Raw genomic sequence first — 18841 nt, forward strand, 5'->3', positions numbered from 1 at the left:
GGGATGGCTTATCAGAGGAAGGCAGCAGCAGCCAACTTCCTGGCACCAGGGGTGGCTCTGCTGCACAGAATGGGAGGAAAAAGAGGGGTAGAGCTATAGTAATAGGGGATTCAATTGTAAGGGGAATAGATAGGCATTTCTGCGGCCGCAAACGAGACTCCAGGATGGTGTGTTGCCTCCCTGGTGCAAGGGTCAAGGATGTCTCCGAGCAGCTGCAGAACATCTTGGAAGGGGAGGGTGAACAGCCAGTTGACGTGGTGCATATAAGCACCAACGATATAGGTAAAAAGCGGGATGAGGTCCTAAAAGCGGAATATAGGGAGTTAGGAGATAAATTAAAAAACAGGACCTCAAAGGTAGTAATCTCAGGATTGCTACCAGTGCCACGTGCTAGTCAGAGTAGAAACAGAAGGATACTTCAGCTGAATACGTGGCTAGAGGAATGGTGCCAGGGGGAGGGATTCAAGTTCCTGGGACATTGGAACCGGTTCTGGGGGAGGTGGGACCAGTTCAAACCGGACGGTTTGCACCTGGGCAGGGCTGGAACCGATGTCCTAGGGGGAGTGTTTGCTAGTGCTGTGGGGGAGGGTTTAAACTAAAATGGCAGGGGGTTGGGAACCTGAGCAGGGAGACAGAGGAAAGGGAAACAAGGATAAAAGCAAAAGATAGGAAGGAGAAAAACAAAAGTGGCAGTCAGAGAAATCAACGGTTTAAATCAAACATGGCCACAGTAAATAATAATTCTAATAGGTCTAAGAGCGTTAAAAAAACAAGCCTGAAGGCTTTGTGTCTTAATGCGAGGAGCATTTGTAATAAGGTGGATGAATTGGCTGTGCAAATAGAAGTAAACAAATACGATTTGGTTGGGATTACGGAAACGTGGCTCAAGGAAGGCCAGGACTGGGAACTCAACATCCAGGGGTATTCGATATTCAGGAAAGATAGGCAAAAAGGAAAGGGAGGTGGGGTAGCATTACTGGTTAAAGAAGGGATTAACACAATTGTAATGAAGGATATTAGCTCTGATGAGGTGGAATCTGTATGGGTAGAATTGAGAAATACTAAGGGGAAAAAACATTAGTGGGAGTGGTTTATAGACCTCCAAACAGTAAGGCGGAGGTTGGGGATGGCATTCAAAGGGAAATTAAAGAAGCGTGCAATGAGGGCACAGCAGTCATCATGGGTGACTTTAATCTACATATAGATTGGGCCAGCCAAATTAGTAACAATACTGTGGAGAAGGAATTCCTGGAGTGTTTACGGGATGGTTTCCTGGACCAATATGTCGAGGAACCAACCAGAGATCAGGCCATCTTAGACTGGGTATTATGTAACGAGAAAGGATTAATTAGCAATCTTGTTGTACGAGGCCCCTTGGGTCGGAGCGATCATAATATGATCAAATTCTTCATTAAGATGGAGAATGAAGTAGTTGACTCGGAGACTAGGGTCCTCAATTTAAATAAAGGAAACTACGATGGTCTGAGGAGCGAGTTGGGTAGGATTGATTGGGGAATGGCACTCAAAGTGTTGATGGTGGATAGGCAATGGCAAACATTCAAAGACCGAATGGATGAACTACAGAATTTGTTCATCCCAGTTTGGCATAAAAATAAAACAAAAAAGGTGACCCAACCGTGGCTAACAAGGGAAATTAGGGATAGCATAAGATCCAAGGAGAGGGCATATAAATTGGCCAGAAAAAGCAATAATCCTGAGGATTGGGAGCAGTTTAGGATTCAACAAAGGAGGACAAAGGGATTAATTAAGAAAGGGAAAATAGAATATGAGAGTAAGCTTGCAGGGAACATAAAAACTGACTGTAAAAGCTTTTATAGATATGTGAAGAGAAAAAGATTGGTGAAGTCAAGCGTAGGTCCCTTGCAGTCAGAATCGGGGGAATTTATAATGGGGAACAAAGAAATGGCAGACCAACTAAATACATATTTTGGTTCTGTCTTCACAAAGGAGGACACAAATAACCTCCCAGAGATGCCGGGGAACATAGGGTCTGATGAAAGGGTGGAACTGAAAGAAATCAGTATTTGTAGGGAAATGGTGTTAGGAAAATTGATGGGACTGAAGGCCGATAAATCCCATGGGCCTGATAATCTACATCCCAGGGTACTTAAGGAAGTGGCCATAGAAATAGTAGATGCATTGCTGGTCATCTTCCAGAACTCGATAGACTCTGGAACAGTACCCATGGATTGGCGGGTAGCTAATGTTACCCCACTATTCAAAAAAGGTGGTAGAGAAAAGGCGGGGAATTATAGACCGGTAAGCTTGACATCGGTAGTGGGGAAAATGCTAGAGTCCATTAAAAAGATGTAATAGCAGAGCACTTGGAAAGCAGTGACTGGATCGGACAAAGTCAACATGGATTTACAAAAGGTAAGTCATGCTTGACTAATCTACTGGAATTTTTTGAGGATGTAACTGGTAAAATAGATAAGGGAGAACCAGTGGATGTGGTGTATTTGGACTTTCAGAAGGCTTTCGATAAGGTCCCGCATAAGAGATTAGCATGCAAAATTAAGGCACATGGGATTGGGGGCAAGGTATTGACTTGGATAGAGAACTGGTTGGCGGACAGAAAGCAAAGAGTTGGAATAAACGGGTCGTTTTCCGAGTGGCAGGCAGTGACTAGTGGGGTACCGCAAGGATCGGTCCTAGGACCCCAGCTGTTCACAATATATGTTAAAGATCTGGACGAGGGAATTGGATGTAATATCTCCAAATTTGTAGACGACACAAAGCTGGGTGGGAGGGTATGCTGTGAGGAGGATGTCGTGAAACTCCAGTACGATTTGGACAGGTTGGGTGATTGGGCAGAAACATGGCAAATGCACTATAATGTGGATAAATGTGAGGTTATCCACTTTGGTGGCAAAAACAGGAAGGCAGATTATTATTTGAATGGCAATAGATTGGGAGAAGGGGAAGTGCAAAGAGACCTGGGTGTTCTTGTGCACCAATCGCTGAAGGTAAGCATGCAGGTGCAGCAGGCGGTTAAGAAGGCAAATGGTATGTTGGCCTTCGTAGCAAGAGGGTTCGAGTACAAGAACAAGGATGTCTTGCTGCAGTTGTACAGGGCCTTGGTGAGACCACACCTTGAGTATTGTGTGCAGTTTTGGTCGCCTTGCCTGAGGAAGGACGTTCTTGCCATGGAAGGAGTGCAGCGAAGATTCACCAGGCTGATACCTGGGATGGCAGGAATGATGTATGAGGAGAGATTGTGTCGATTGGGCTTATACTCACTGGAGTTTAGAAGATTGAGAGGGGATCTCATCGAAACCTATAAAATTCTGTCAGGCCTGGACAGACTAGATGCAGGAAGGATGTTTCTGATGGCCGGGGAGTCCAGAACCAGGGGTCATAGTCTAAGGATAAGGGGTAAGCCATTTAGGACTGAAATGAGGAGGAATTTCTTCACCCAGAGAGTGGTGAACCTGTGGAATTCTCTGCCACAGAGGGCGGTGGAGGCCAGTTCATTAAGTATATTCAAGAAAGAGTTGGATATATTTCTTAAGGCTAAAGGGATCAAGGGATATGGGGAGAAGGCAGGGACAGGGTACTGAATTTGGATGATCAGCCATGATCTCATTGAATGGCGGAGCAGGCTCGAAGGACCGAATGGCCTACTCCTGCTCCTATCTTCTATGTTTCTATGTTTCTATGTAAGCACTCTGAGAGCGCAGGGATGAGGAATGGCGGCGGCAAAACAAATCAGGAGGCAACAGAATGGGGAGATAACTAAATGTTTCCCTACCTGACCACCACTGCCTTTAAATACCGCTGCCCAAGCGGCCGGCCGAGGTGACGACGCTTCCTGCAGCTGCCGTTGTTGACGCTCGGTGACGCTGCAGGGGGCGAGAGCGAATATTATATCTGGGGCGGTAACGGGGCGCTGCGCATCGGATTACATCACGATCTACGGGGCGCAAGAGAGCGAGGCGCCCGCCAGCCAAAAAACCGCCAGGGAAGTTTGCAGGTGTCAGTGATTTCGCTGCTCCCGGTCGGTAACTCCTTAGTGCTCCGTTACCGCCCCCCGCAGGCGCTAACGGGAGGCGCTAAGCAGCCAAATTTCTAGCCCTTCGATTTTGATCTTCTGATCAGTTCATTTAAAAAAATGTGTTTGTAGGTATGGTTCTCAAATGCTAACATTGGGGCAAAAATTTGGGCCCAGTGTTGAGCAGCGTTACAAACCTACTATGGAAGGTTCTGCTAGAATGGTACAGGAAACTTTCGATTAACCGGCACCTAAATAACCGGAAATGTCAGTTAACCGGCAAAATTCAGGAGTAGGTTCAGGTAACTTTTATTACTTGCCTTCCTCCATCTGTTGCTGTGCAAGGGTGTGGCTACAGCTGTTGCTAAGCTACAGAGGCGCTTGCAACTTGTGGCCATTGTTTTGAACCTGTTGCTAAGCAACAGGGCTTGTTGCTTTATACGGAGCTCTCAGCTCCATATCTTTTACTATAGCTTCCGGTTATCCGGAATTTTTGATGAACCGGCACCACGTCGGTCCCGTCCGTGCCGGATAAAAAAAAGTTTCCTGTATAACAAAACGTTTCGTTTGTTGACTGATATAATTGGAAAACATTTCTATTTCCAAGTACTAGGAGTTGGTTCAGAGATTATGGATGCCTAATAATTTAAATATCCTTGAAGTTTACTGATAAACTTGGGGGAAGTAGAACAAGGTCAGTTAACTGTAGTTTGCATAGTTAAAGGACTGTCTTGGCTGTTTGGTTGTAGATGCTCTGATATAAGTGTAAAGTTTCATCATTTTAAATCCTTCTCTCATTGTAATAAAGTTTCCAAATATAAAAATCATGTGGTCACAATGTGACTTTGCACAAACCACTGATTACAAGTTATGCACAAGTCCCATTAATGTTTGGATAATAATGGAGACCAATAGAGAGAGAGAATGCAGTAAAATGCAGAAAGGGTTTAGATTGGTTATGCTATTGGATAAGGAAGTGAGAAATTACATTTAACATTGGGCTGAAAAATCTTTGGAAATAAATTTATAATTATTAGAACTAAGTTAAAACAAGGAGATTTATTAAAGGACTTCCGAAAATCAGTCGATATATCACTTTCATGTCCAGACACGGTGGCAAGGCAGTTGAAATAAGTTAATAGAATACTCGGAAATAAAGCCACTACAATAGAAACAAGTCTACAAGAAGTTATGCAAAGGCTTTGTAATGAATTTCAATATAGGTAAGTGTGAGGTGGTGGAAGGAGGAATAAGGAGGCCGCATACTCCTTGGAAAGTAAGAGTCTAAATGGGATAGAGGAGCAGAGAGATTTTAGGTACAGATTCACAACTCATTAAAAGTATCAAGGCAGGTTAGCAAGGCCATACAAAATGCAAACAAAGCACTGAATGGTACCAGAACTGAGATGTTATAATTATCAGGATGGACTCAACAGACTAGGGCTCTTTTCTCCAGAAAAAAGAAGGCTGAGGAAAAAAGACCTAATAGAGGTATTTAAAATTCTGAAAGGGTTTGATAGGGTAAAGGTAGAGAAGATTTTTCCACTTGTGGGGGAATCCAAAACTAGAGGTCATTAATAAACGATAGTCACTAATAGATCCAATGAGGAGTTCAAGAGAAACTTCTTTACCCAGAGAGTGGTGAGAATGTGGAACTCGCTACCACACGGTGTAGTTGAGAGGAATAGCATAGATACGTTTAAGAGGAAGCTCGATAAGTACACGAGGCAGAAAGGAATAGAAGGATATGGTGATGGGATGAGATGAAGTAGAGCGGGAGGAGGCTCGTGTGGAGCATAAACACCAGCATGCACCAGTTGGGCCGAATGGGCTGTTTGTGTGCTGTACATTCTATGCAATAGAGAGGGTGCAGCACCGATTCATTAAGATTCTGGTATGAGGAAATACAAATAGGGAGACCCGAAAAATTGGGACTATTTTTCTTATAAAAGGAGATTAAGGGATGATTTGACAGAGGTGTTTAAAATGATAAAGCTATGGTACCGAGCAGATAGAAACAGATTGTTTCCAGTGATTGAGGGGTCTCAAATGAGGGGACATAGATACAGGATTAAATGTAAGAGATTTAGGACAGAGAGCAGGAGAGAGTTTTTACACAGAGGGCTGTGGGTCAGGGGAATGCATTACCAGAGTAGAAGCAGAGACTATGTCAACATTTAAGAACAGGTGAGATAGATGGCTGAAGGGAAAGGGAATAAAGGGAACAGATCAGGCACATAGGATTAGGACGGTGGCTCGAGTGGAGGACAGACACCAACACGGACTGGTTGTGCTGAGGGTCCTGTTTCCGTGCTGTAATTTCTATGTATTTCTATGTAATTAAAGCAGGACTGGATAGGCGCACCAACGTCAGTGTTCTCACTCAGGCCAACATCCCCAGCATCGAAGCTTTGACCACGCTCGATCAGCTCCGATGGACGGGTCACATCGTCCGCAAAACAAGCGCTCTACTCGGAGCTCCGACACGGCAAGAGAGCCCCAGGTGGGCAGAGGAAACGTTTCAAGGACACCCTCAAAGCCTCCTTGAAAAAGTGTAACATCCCCATCGACACCTGGGAATCCCTGGCCCAAGACCGCACAAAGTGGAGGAGAAGCATCCGGGAAGGATCTGAACACCTCGAGTCGCTTCGCCGGGAGCAAGCGGAAGCCAAGCGCAGGCAGCGCACGTCAACCCAAGCACCCCACCCACCCGCCCCTTCAACCACCGTCTGCCCCACCTGTGACAGAGACTGTAGGTCCCGCATTGGACTCATCAGTCACCTGAGAACTCATTTTTAATGTGGAAGCAAGTCATCCTCGGTTCCGAGGGACTGCCTAAGAAGAAGAAGAAAGCAGGACCAATGTAGAAAGTGAACCCCTTATCTGACTCCACAGGAGCAGTAGTCCAAATCCCATCTACCTTAGTCTTTCCTTCTTCCTACAATTAACAGACTTGGGAATCCCAAACTTGGTGTCACCTAATTACTCTACTTCTCTGATCCCCAATTTCTCTCCTATGCTTTGCAGAGTACTAAGTACTGATGTACTAAGTGGAGCAGAAAAGGTTAAAGCTGAAACAATACTTTAGGTAAAGCACGACTCTCGGACAGGGGGACATAGATACAGAATGCTAAAAGACAAGCTCAGGACTGATTCAGGAATCTCTTCTTCAGGCAAAGAGTAATCGATGCCAGGAATGGCCTTCTGAGCAAGGTAGTGGAGACAACAACTCCGGCATCATTCACAGTCAGTTAGATGCTGTGATGGGGAGGGTTGTAGGTGGGAGGATGAGTTAAGCAGCTTTTTTATATTGCGCTTAGTTTTATATTGTACCTTGGGACGTTTTACTAAATTAAAGGTGCGACATAAATGCAATTTGTTGTTGTTGTTAGTGCCGACTCGTGTATCCGATGGCAACACTTGCTGGATTGACTTAGGCCGGAGGCCAGCAAGACCCAGTAAAAAAAAAAGGACCCTGGTGAATCTGAGAAGTTTATGTTGGTGTTGGCGCCAGCTCGACGAAGCCCACGGGTCAGGGGTCAGGGGTCACGGGTCAGGGGGCTCTAGAACAGCACTGAGTGTAATCCAAAAAGCTGCTCTGGATGCACCGAGTGACCTCCCTTATCCTTACTTATCTGTCTGATCAATTCAACCTTGCTGATGTCCAGCGCTACCGGCCTTCACCTGCCACCTCGGTTTCTCAACAGTAAAAAGTCGCCACTGTTCATGAAAACCAGTGTAACTGTGAGCACCTGCTAACACTTCAGGGAAAACTCCCGTCCCCCACGAGCGAGCGGCGCTGCCCTTTATTCCCTGGTACTAATTTGACATTTAGATTAATAAGCTGCTAGATAAGAAGACCGACAATATCGCTATAAATATCACTGCAGACGGGACTGAGCAGCAGTAGCAAAAGAATGATTTCGCTCATGATTGCAGCTTTGCTCCTGGCTGGTGGTAAGTATTGTTTGCTCTCAGTACAGAACTTTCACTGTTATTGTTATGCTATTTTTTTCTTTCTCTCTGTCCACTACTGAAGGCGCTGACGCCTTGCCAGGGAACAGTCTCTTGGGCACTGCCAACCACCTGGTACCTCACACAAGTGGCCAGTCTTCATGTATAAACCCAGATGGTGTTTGGCAGCGGGCTATTCAACCAGGGGGAGAATCACACCTGAATCTAACTCTGAGGTCAATTTTAACCCCGAATGGGTTTCGAACCAGGCAGGAGGTGGGATTTTTTGCCTTGCGGTCCCTGGTTCCTAATTCCACATGAGGGCCTGCAAACCAAGGCGTTGAACACTCCTCGTCGCTTCACACATGGTGCTAGCCATTACCTCCCCCGCAACCAACACTGTTCATTCTCAATGGGATCTTGCTGTGTGTAAAATGGCTGCTGCCTCTGCCTACAAAAACAACAGTCAAAATAATTCATTGCACGTGAAGTGCTTTGTGAAATGCACTTGCTGGTTTGAATTGGAGACATTTTAAATTCCGGGCCCTCATTTCAATGCTGCCGGTCCATTTTGCACCTGGAATGGGAGGGAAAGGGAGGCTGCCGGTAGGGGAAGGCCGGCTGCAGGAGGGGAGGGGTGTTTGGGAGGGTCTTGCGGGAGGGAAGAGGGGGGGTTAGTCCGGGTCAAGGCGAGGCTGCGAGTTCCTGCTCTTCCTGGCCCTACAAAGGATGTCTCAGGCCTCAGTTAAAATTCCACCGGGGTCCTAGTGCCTGATTCCAGTGGGCACCTCGTCCATCACCAAAAACCAACAGCATTCAAATCGGAGATCAGCTGGAACAGAGCGGGAAATGGAACCGCTCCATTTGAACTGTTCGCCTGCTGAGCAGCGAGAGTTAAAATTGCCCCCTTTGTCTTCACCTGAAATCTACACACAAGCGCTGTCCCTGGAACCCTGACAGTTTTGTCCCCTTCCCAGCCCATTGGTCCTGAAACCAACTGTACTGCCCTGGGTGAGATGAGTTAAGTCAGCACACACTGGGGATTGAGCCTTCTGAGTTCATAGAATCATAGAAAGTTACAGCACGGAAGGAGGCCATTTCGGCCCATTGTGTCCGCGCCGGCCAACAAAGAGCTATCCGGCCTAATCCCACTTCCCAGCTCTTGGTCCATAGCCCTGCAGGTTACAGCATCCCAAGTGCACATCCAAGTACTTTTTAAATGTGCTTAGGGTTCCTGCCTCTACCACCCTTTCAGGCAGTGAGTTCCAGACCCCCACAACCCTCTGGGTGAAGAAATTTCCCCTCAAATCCCCTCTAAACCTTCCACCAATTACTTTAAATCTGTGCCCCCTGGTTTTTGACCCCTCTGCTAAGGGAAACAGGTCCTTTCTATCCACTTTATTTAGGCCCCTCATAATTTTATACACCTCTAAGGTCTCCCCTCAGCCTCCTCTGTTCCAAGGAAAACAGACCCAGCCTATCCAGTCTTTCCTCATAACTAAGATTCTCTACTCCCGGCAACATCCTTGTAAATCTCCTCTGTACCCTCTCTAGTGCAATCACATCTTTCCTGTAATGTGGTGACCAGACTGCACGCAGTACTCTAGCTGAGGCCTAACTAGTGTTTTATACAGTTGAAGCATAACTCCCCCTGCTCTTGTATTCTATGCCACGGCTAATAAAGGCAAGCATTCCGTATGCCTTCTTAACCACCTTATCTACCTGGCCTGCTACCTTCAGGGATCTGTGGACATGCACTTCAAGGTCCCTTTGTTCCTCTACACTACTCAGTGTCCTACCATTTATTGTGTATTCCCTTTCCTTGTTAGCCCTCCCCAAATGCATTACCTCACACTTCTCCGGATTGAATTCCATTTGCCACTGTTCTGCCCACCTGACCAATTTATTGATATCTTCCTGCAGTCTACAGCTTCCTTCTTCAGTATCAACCACACAGCCGATTTTAGTATCATCTGCAAACTTCTAAATCATACCCCTTATATTCAAGTCTAGATCATTGATATATACCACAAAAAGCAAGGGGCCTAGTACTGAGCCCCGCGGAACCCCACTGGAAACAGCCTTCCAGTCACAAAAACACCCATCAACCATTGCCCTCTGCTTCCTGTCTCCGAGCCAGTTTTGAATCCAACTTGACACTTTGCCCTGGATCCCATGGGCTTTTAACTTTGTGACCAGTCTGCCATGTGGAACCTTATCAAAAGCCTTGCTAAATCCATATAAACTACATCAAATGCACTACCCTCATCTACCCTCCTTGTTACCTCCTCAAAAAATTCAATCAAGTTTGTCAGACACGACCTTCCCTTAACAAATCCGTGCTGACTATCCTTGATTAATCCGTGTCTTTCTAAATGAAGATTTATCCTGTCCTTCAGAATTCTTTCCAATAATTTTCCCACCACCGAGGTTAGGCTGACTGGCCTGTAATTACTCAGTCTATCCTTTTCTCCCTTTTTAAACAAGGGTACCACATTAGCAGTCCTCCAGTCCTCCGGCACCACACCTGAAGCCAGAGAGGATTGGAAAATGACGGTCAGGGCCTCTGCTATTTCCTCTTTTGTTTCGCTTAACAGCCTGGGATACATTTCATCCGGGCCTGGGGATTTATCCACTTTTAAAGCTGCTAAACCCCTTAATACTTCCTCTCTCACTATGTTCATTTCATCTAATATTTCACACTCCTCCCCCATGATAGCAATGTCTGCTTCGCCCCTCTCCTTTGTGAAAACAGACACAAAGTATTCATGAAGAACCCTACCGACGTCTCCCGCCTCCACACACAGATTACCTTCATGATCTCTAATAGGCCCCACCCTTTCTTTAGTTATCCTCTTACTCTTAATATATTTATAAAACATCTTTGGGTTTTCCTTGATTTTACTTGCCAAGAATTTTTCATGCTCTCTCTTTGCTTTCCTAATATTATTTTTAATTGCACCCCTGCACTTTCTGTACTCCTCTAAAGATTCTGCAATATTTAGCCCTCGGTATCTGTCTTACGCCTCCCTTTTTTTCTTTATCCTATCCTGTATGTTCCTAGACATCCAGGGGGCTCTAGATTTGTTAGTCCCACCTTTTTTCTTTAAAGGCACATATTTGGTCTGAACCCTCCGGATCTCCTCCTTGAATGCCTCCCACTGCTCTGACACTGATTTACCTTCAAGTAGCTGTTTCCAGTCCACTATGGCTAAATCCTAGCAAAATTTGCTTTTCCCCAATTTAGAATTTTTATTCCTGGTCTATCCTTGTCCTTTTCCATAACTACCTTAAATCTAACTGAATTATGGTCACTAGCACCAAAATGCTCCCCCACAGATACGCCTTCTACCTGCCCAGCTTCATTTCCTAAAACTAAGTCCAGTTGGTATAGCTCAGTAACACACAGGGTAGTGCAATGACTCTTTGAGCCTTGAATGTGCTCAGAGACCTCAGTGCTTAAGGTGGACTCAATGCTGTGCAATAGGTGGATAGAGGACACAGGATGCTTCAACATATAAGAGGTTCCCAATTTTCTTGGGGCATTCTGAGGCAAGTGTCAAACAAGGTGGGCGCTTCCAACCCACAGAGGCAGAGCAACGTCACTCTTTGGTACCACATAGTGGCTGGTTATCATTCAGCATTAGCATGGGGACCTGGGGGAGGGAAGCTGGTCCATCCTCTTATGGGGAGTTTATATTGTAAGGAGCCCCTTGAACAGGAAGGGATGGCTCTTGGAGCTCTGGAATCCATCCCAATGACAGCCCAGATCGAGGACCTCGCAGGCTGGATTTCACAGCATCAGTGACAACTCTAAAGCAAGTGTCCCACTGGCCTATCAGGGGTAGCAGGGTTCAGCTCACCCACAGCCACGGGCACCTGTTGGCAGTCGTTTGTTTGGCCCCCACACTAGTGCTGTACCTCTGGTGACAACAGGGGAAAAAAGAGCCTCTCAAAGTGCCATTCCATGCCGCCCGAAGGCCCGGTGCCACTTACGAACAAGAGACAATGATGCAGTCCGCTGGCCACTGCCACTCGAGGGCTCCGTGGCTGTCTGGGGATGGTGCTGTACACAACAGCATAAATCAGAATGGTCACCATGGTGGGACGTAACACAGGAGAAAGTAACTTTGAAAAGCAGTAAAGACACAATCTAGGAAGGATGTTGAGGCCTTGGCGAGGGTGCATTGGAGATTCACCAGAACGGTACCAGGGATGAGGGACTTCAGTTATGTGGAGAAGCTAGGATTGCTCTCCTTAGAGCAGAGAAGGCTAAGGGGAGATGTAATCGAGGTGTTCAAAATTATGAAGGGTTTTGATAGATAAGGAGAAACTGTTTCCACTGGCAGGAGGGTCGGTAACCAGAGGACGCAGATTTAAGATAATTAGCAAAAGAACCAGAGGGGAGTGTGAATTTTTTTACATAGCAAGTTGTTATGATCTGGAAGGGCGGTGGAAGCAGATTCAATAATAACTTTCAAAAGAGAATTGGATAAATACTTGAAAAGGAAAAATTTGCAGGGCTAGGGGGAAAGAGCAGGGGAGTGGGACTAATTGGAGAGTTCTTTCAAAGAGCCGGCACAGGCACGATGGACCGAATGGCCTCCTGTTGTGCTGTATGATTCTATAATTATATGATTCTATGAAAAGACATGTTTAATTGTTCTAAAATGTAGGTTGAATTGAAGGTAAGTGCTGTTTGTGTTGCAGCCTATGGATACGGTTCTCCTGCCGTTCCCCCTATGTCCTCCAGGGTCGTGGGCGGTGTGGATGCTGTACCCCATTCCTGGCCCTGGCAGGTAAGAGATCCTTCTACATATTCTAAAATAGAAACAGTAAGATATCAGCAAACAAGGTGGCGGAATTCCATCCAAATTGATTCAGGTTGTCTGATTTCAGATTTTTCCTCTCCCCCAGCAATTAACTTGGATCTCTTGTCACGATGAGTCCCAGTTATCTAATCCTTTTTCCATTGGTGTTATTTATAAACTATTTAAACAACGTTCATCGTGCTTCTTTGAGTGTATAAGTGATCTACCTCATTTGCGATTGGAAGTCAACGATGGATCGCATGTTTGTGTCGTTTAGAAGCAACATTAATTTACACGTGAATTGGTTTGTTGTGTACATCGTTTACTCTATTTATTCGGGAGGTCCCATTAACTCTGCAATTACATCTTGATCACTCATCACTTAATCATTTCAACATAAGATTTCAGTGCGAGCTGTAAAACGACACCACTCACAGGTGAGACAAGGCAATTGCACTTCAACGAGGTCTGAACTGACTGAACACCTGTTTCTGCCCGAAATAGCTGGTGCACTTAACACTTAACATGCTGTAAGCAGCAATTCTGTAATTGGCAATAATGGTCATTAAAAATTGGTTTGCGCTATTTGCCTGATTTAATCGAGTGCCCGATTTAAATGTGGATGGTTTACGTGGTGGGGACGGTACCTATTTAACCTTGGGAGGAGCCTGAAATATCCAGTTTCAGGGGCGTGACCTGCTCCAGCTTTAGCAGCACTGTTGTAGGATGTAGGATGAAGACACCCTCGTCTGGGATGTCTGTGGGGCCTCTCCAGTGGTAGACCAGCGCAACCCTGGGGAAAATAGCTAAAAACAGCCATTCACACCATTTCTCCAGGGTTTCCCCCAATCTTCCACCGAGGTTACAGTGGGCGATCTAGAAAACCCCGCAAAAGATTCCCACCTCCCCCGCCATTAGTGGACAACCATACGCAAACCTACCGTAAAGTTTCTTTGTGCCAATCCTCATCCTTGTGTACAAATCCCTCCATGGCCTCCCTATCTCTGTAATCTCCTCCAGCCCTACAACCCCACGAGATATCTGCGTTCCTCCAATTCTGCCCTCCTCCGCATCCCCGATTTTAGTCGCTCCACCACTGGTGGCCGTGCCTTCAGCTGCCTAGGCTCTAAGCTCTGGAATTCCCTCCCTAAACCTCTCTACCTCTCTCCTCCTTAAAACCTACCTCTTTGACCAAGCTTTTGGTCAACTGTCCTAATATCTCTTTACGTGGCTCGGTGTCAAATTTTGTTGGATAACGCTATGAAGCACCTTGGGACATTTTATTACATTAAAGGCGCTATATAAATGCAAGTTGTTGTTGTTGATGCTACATTAAAATCAGAGCAATTATACATAAGAGCGACACTGCCATCTCCTGGTGTATAAACAACATTGCAGGACCTGAAGGTCTGCATTACAAGAAGTGGCATTTAAGAACATAAAAATTAGGAGCAGGAGTAGGCCATACGGCCCCACGTACCTGCTCCGCCATTCAATAAGATCATGACTGATCATCCACCTCAACTCCACTTTCCCGCCCGATCTCCATATCCCTTGATTCCCCATTAGTCCAAAAATCTATCGATCTCAGCCTTGAATATACTCAACGACTGAACATTCACAGCCCTCTGGGGCAGAGAATTCCAAAGATTCACAATCCGCTGAGTGAAGAAATTCCCCCTCATCTCAGTCTTAAATGGCCGACCCCTTATCCTGAGACTATGCCCCCCAGTTCTAGACTCTCCAGCCAGGGGAAACACCCTCTCAGCATCTACCCTGACAATCCCCTTCAGAATCTTGTATGTTTCAATGAGATCACCTCTCATTCTTCTAAACTCCAGAGAGTATCGGCCCATTCGACACAATCTCTCATCATAGGACAGCCCTCTCATCCCAGGAATCAATCTAGTGAACCTCCGTTGCACCGCCTCCAAGGCAAGTACAGATTGAGCGTCCAAAATCCGGAGTTCCGGGACCCAGCATGTTCTGAAATCCGGACTCTGGGACAATTGGTGGCAGGGTCGTCCGGAATCCGTAAAACGTTCCGAAATCCGGAACCCGGGATTTTGGACGCTCAACCTGTACTTCAAAAAGCCATTAATTTTTGTTGTCTTTTTTTGAAAAGTCCTATGAAAAATGCGAGTGATGCAATAAAACTTTAGTGTTGTGTTTTATCCTCCTTAATCTGCACAGCTCCACTAAGTGTTTCCGCCAGGTTGCGGCCACGGCACCACGCCGCCCTGGTGGCCTAGTGTGGGCCATCGGATGCCCTGCAGAGCTCGCAGTGTCCCTCCCCTTTAACAGAAGGGGAGGGGCGGAGAAACGCGTCAGCGCTACACGGAGCGGCCCAGGCATTTCCGGACTCAGAACGCGTTTCTGATGTCCGAAGTCCGGAAACGCCCAAGCCCAGGTTGCGATATTTCCAGACTTCAAACATCAGAAACATGTTCCGAAGTCCGGAAAAACACAAAACTGGCTCGGCCTCGGTCCCGAGGTTGCCGGATTCAGGATGCTCAGCCTGTATATCCTTCCTGTATATATATAATATCCTATATATAAGGAGAGATTGCAGGGAGGGAGGTGCAGTTGAAATAACCTTGGCCAGTTGTTGCAATGCATCCTGTAGATGGTACATCCTAAAGCCATGGTGGAGGAGGAGGTGGAGAAGGTGGATATTGAGCCCAGTGCTTACAGGGCTGAACAAGTGAAATGCTCTGTCCTGGATGGTGTTGAACTTCCCAAGTGTTGTTGTGACTGCACGCATCCATCACACTCCTGATTTGAGCCTTGTAGAAGGTGGGTAGGCTGTGAGGATTAAGGAGATGAGCCACTCATTGCGCAGCTTCTGCCCTGCTCTTGTAGCCATGGTGTTGACCGTGGTCCAGTTAAGCTTCTGGTCAATGGTGACTCCAAGATGTTGATGGTGTAGGACTCAGTGATGGTGGTATTGTTGAAGCTGAGCAGGAGATATTTTACCCACTTCTAAGTGATCTCTCCGATTCCATTTCTCTGGAGATGCTGTACAAAAATTGCAGTTTGCAAATTCATTGATAAATCGGGGCACTTTAATGCATTCATTTTCCCCCACCAAGAGTTGTAAAAGCATTGACAAATATACACAGTGGGGTACAGTTTTATTCTGAAGGGGCTCTACACTCGTGAGGACGGCCCTGATGCCAACTGCAGCTATAGAGGTGAACGCTAAAGGCAATCTGAACTCACCCGTAGCAATCATACTGGAAGATCAGCCCACATTGAAGGGGGCAAGATGACAACAGGGCGATTGGTGTACAAGTTATTTTTCTAGCTACATCCCTGGAAGTGAAAACTCCCTAGATTTCTAAGCTTCTAGATGACATGACTTTAATGTCACAAAATGCGACGTTGGATAGATTTATTGTGGGGGGGGTGCCGAAGAAATATATTTTATTTCAATTCCAGCAGCCTGATTGTGTTCCTTTTATTTCAAACTCACCAAAGGTCTCGCTCCAATATTTAAAAACTGATTACTGGGCTCACACTTGTGGAGGGTCCCTCATCGCCAACAATTGGGTAATGACTGCTGCTCACTGCATCGGGTGAGATATTCACTGTAACAAATCAACTCTTGATAGCTACCCTACACTTCTCATCTGACAGATGATCCATCTCTCACGTCTTCAATGAAACTTGTTTTGACTTTTTTTACGATTCTGCTGTGGTTCAGTACTTTTCTAATCTTTCCTCTCTTATTTCTCCTACGCTGCAATTACAACATCCTACACACACTATCTATACTCTCAGTGTTGTTCAATCAAGAGTCATCACACCATCTTGGATGCTGACAAGGAGGAGGAGGAAGGTGGCATTGATCAGGAGGGGCGGAGGAGGGTGATATTGATCAGGAGGGGCGGAGGAGGGTGACATTGATCAGGAGGGGCGGAGGAGGCCGATATTGATCAGGAGGGTCGGAGGAGGGTGACATTGATCAGGAGGGGCGGAGGAGGGCGATATTGATCAGGAGGGACGGGGGAGGGCGACATTGATCAGGAGGGGCAGAGGAGGGCAATATTGATCAGGAGGGGCGGAGGAGGGTGACATTGATCAGGAGGGGCGGAGGAGGGCGATATTGATCAGGAGGGTTGGAGGAGGGTGACATTGATCAGGAGGGACAGAGGAGGGTGACATTGATCAGGAGGGTCGGAGGAGGGTGACATTGATCAGGAGGGGCGGAGGAGGGCGATATTGATCAGGAGGGTCGGAGGAGGGTGACATTGATCAGGAGGGACAGAGGAGGGTGGCATTGATCAGGAGGGTCGGAGGAGGGCGACATTGATCAGGAGGGTCGGAGGAGGGCGATATTGATCAGGAGGGTCGGAGGAGGGCGATATTGATCAGGAGGGTCGGAGGGTGACATTGATCAGGAGGGGCGGAGGAGGGCGATATTGATCAGGAGGGTCGGAGGAGGGTGACATTGATCAGGAGGGACGGAGGAGGGTGACATTGATCAGGAGGGTCGGAGGAGGGCGATATTGATCAGGAGGGTCGGAGGGTGACATTGATCAGGAGGGGCGGAGGAGGGCGATATTGATCAGGAGGGTCGGAGGAGGGTGACATTGATCAGGAGGGTCGGAGGAGGGCGATATTGATCAGGAGGGTCGGAGGAGGGTGACATTGATCAGGAGGGTCGGAGGAGGGTGACATTGATCAGGAGGGACGGAGGAGGGTGACATTGATCAGGAGGGTCGGAGGAGGGTGACATTGATCAGGAGGGTCGGAGGAGGGCGATATTGATCAGGACGGATGGAGGAGGGTGACATTGATCAGGAGGGTCGGAGGGTGACATTGATCAGGAGGGGCAGAGGAGGGTGACATTGATCAGGAGGGGCAGAGGAGGGTGACATTGATCAGGAGGGGCGGAGGAGGGTGACATTGATCAGGAGGGGCGGAGGAGGGTGACATTGATCAGGAGGGACGGAGGAGGGCGACATTGATCAGGAGGGGCAGAGGAGGGTGGCATTGATCAGGAGGGACGGTGGAGGGCGACATTGATCAGGAGGGACGGTGGAGGGCGACATTGATCAGGAGGGGCAGAGGAGGGTGACATTGATCAGGAGGGGCAGAGGAGGGTGACATTGATCAGGACGGATGGAGGAGGGCGATATTGATCAGGAGGGGCGGAGGAGGGTGACATTGATCAGGAGGGACGGTGGAGGGCGATATTGATCAGGAGGGGCAGAGGAGGGTGACATTGATCAGGAGGGACGGTGGAGGGCGACATTGATCAGGAGGGGCAGAGGAGGGTGACATTGATCAGGAGGGGCGGAGGAGGGTGACATTGATCAGGAGGGACGGTGGAGGGCGACATTGATCAGGAGGGGCAGAGGAGGGTGACATTGATCAGGAGGGTCGGAGGAGGGCGATATTGATCAGGAGGGACGGTGGAGGGCGACATTGATCAGGAGGGACTAATTGGATAGCTCTTTCAAAAATCTGGCACAGTCACGATGTGCTGAATGGTCTCCTTCTGTGCCAAATGATTCTATCTTCTACTTTAACTCATTCTTTCCCAGTTTCCCCTTCCTCCTACGATCTGCAGGCTTTTAAACCCAAGTTCAGTGACAGTCAACTACCGTTTCTTGATTTAGCTTGTCTTCTCTCCTACTCTTTTCAATGTTGCCGGTGTCCTGCATTGCAGGCCAATGCCCTTCACTGAAGTTTCTTTATTGATTAAAGAAACGCCTGCCCAGTGGACTGACATTTCTGGTTTTTCCCCCTTTTAAGCAAGGACAAGACATACCGGGTGGTGCTCGGTAAACACAACCTCAAAGCTTCAGAACTGGGATCAGTTTCAGTTGAAATTGCTCCAGGGAACATATTTGTCCACGAGAAATGGAATCCAATTCTTGTTGCTCTTGGGTAAGTACCAATTATTTTTCTTGTGGTGAAGAAAGGGTGGAAGGTACTCTGTTATATCCCAATATACTTTAACCCCAATTTCAGGCAGGACTCCCTACCTATATAATATTTCTAGATCCACATCATTCTTCCATCTCTCTGGGGCCACCTCAAAAGCCAATAGTTC

At 47.1% G+C, this 18841-nt stretch overlaps 1 protein-coding gene across 4 annotated transcripts in view; it reads left to right on the plus strand.

The window, feature by feature from the left end:
• The window catches only part of LOC147100543 (chymotrypsin-C-like), a 44096-nt gene that overhangs the window by 17084 nt on the left and 8171 nt on the right, over positions 1–18841 (plus strand). For 2 of the 4 annotated variants that reach the window (XM_085966899.1, XM_085966901.1), the window contains exons 2-3: positions 12677–12765; positions 18541–18675. In XM_085966899.1, coding sequence (XP_085823025.1) covers positions 12680–12765; positions 18541–18675 — 221 coding nt within the window. In that variant the 5' untranslated portion in view covers positions 12677–12679. Of the gene's footprint in view, positions 1–7596; positions 7970–12676; positions 12766–16257; positions 16356–18540; positions 18676–18841 lie in introns of those variants that run through there. The other 2 variants (XM_085966902.1, XM_085966900.1) reach the window with 2 other exon arrangements.

The sequence above is a fragment of the Somniosus microcephalus genome, chromosome 25 (genome assembly GCF_052327205.1).
Source record: "Somniosus microcephalus isolate GS21.2 chromosome 25, FLI_Smic_1.0, whole genome shotgun sequence".
Lineage (NCBI taxonomy): Eukaryota > Metazoa > Chordata > Chondrichthyes > Squaliformes > Somniosidae > Somniosus > Somniosus microcephalus.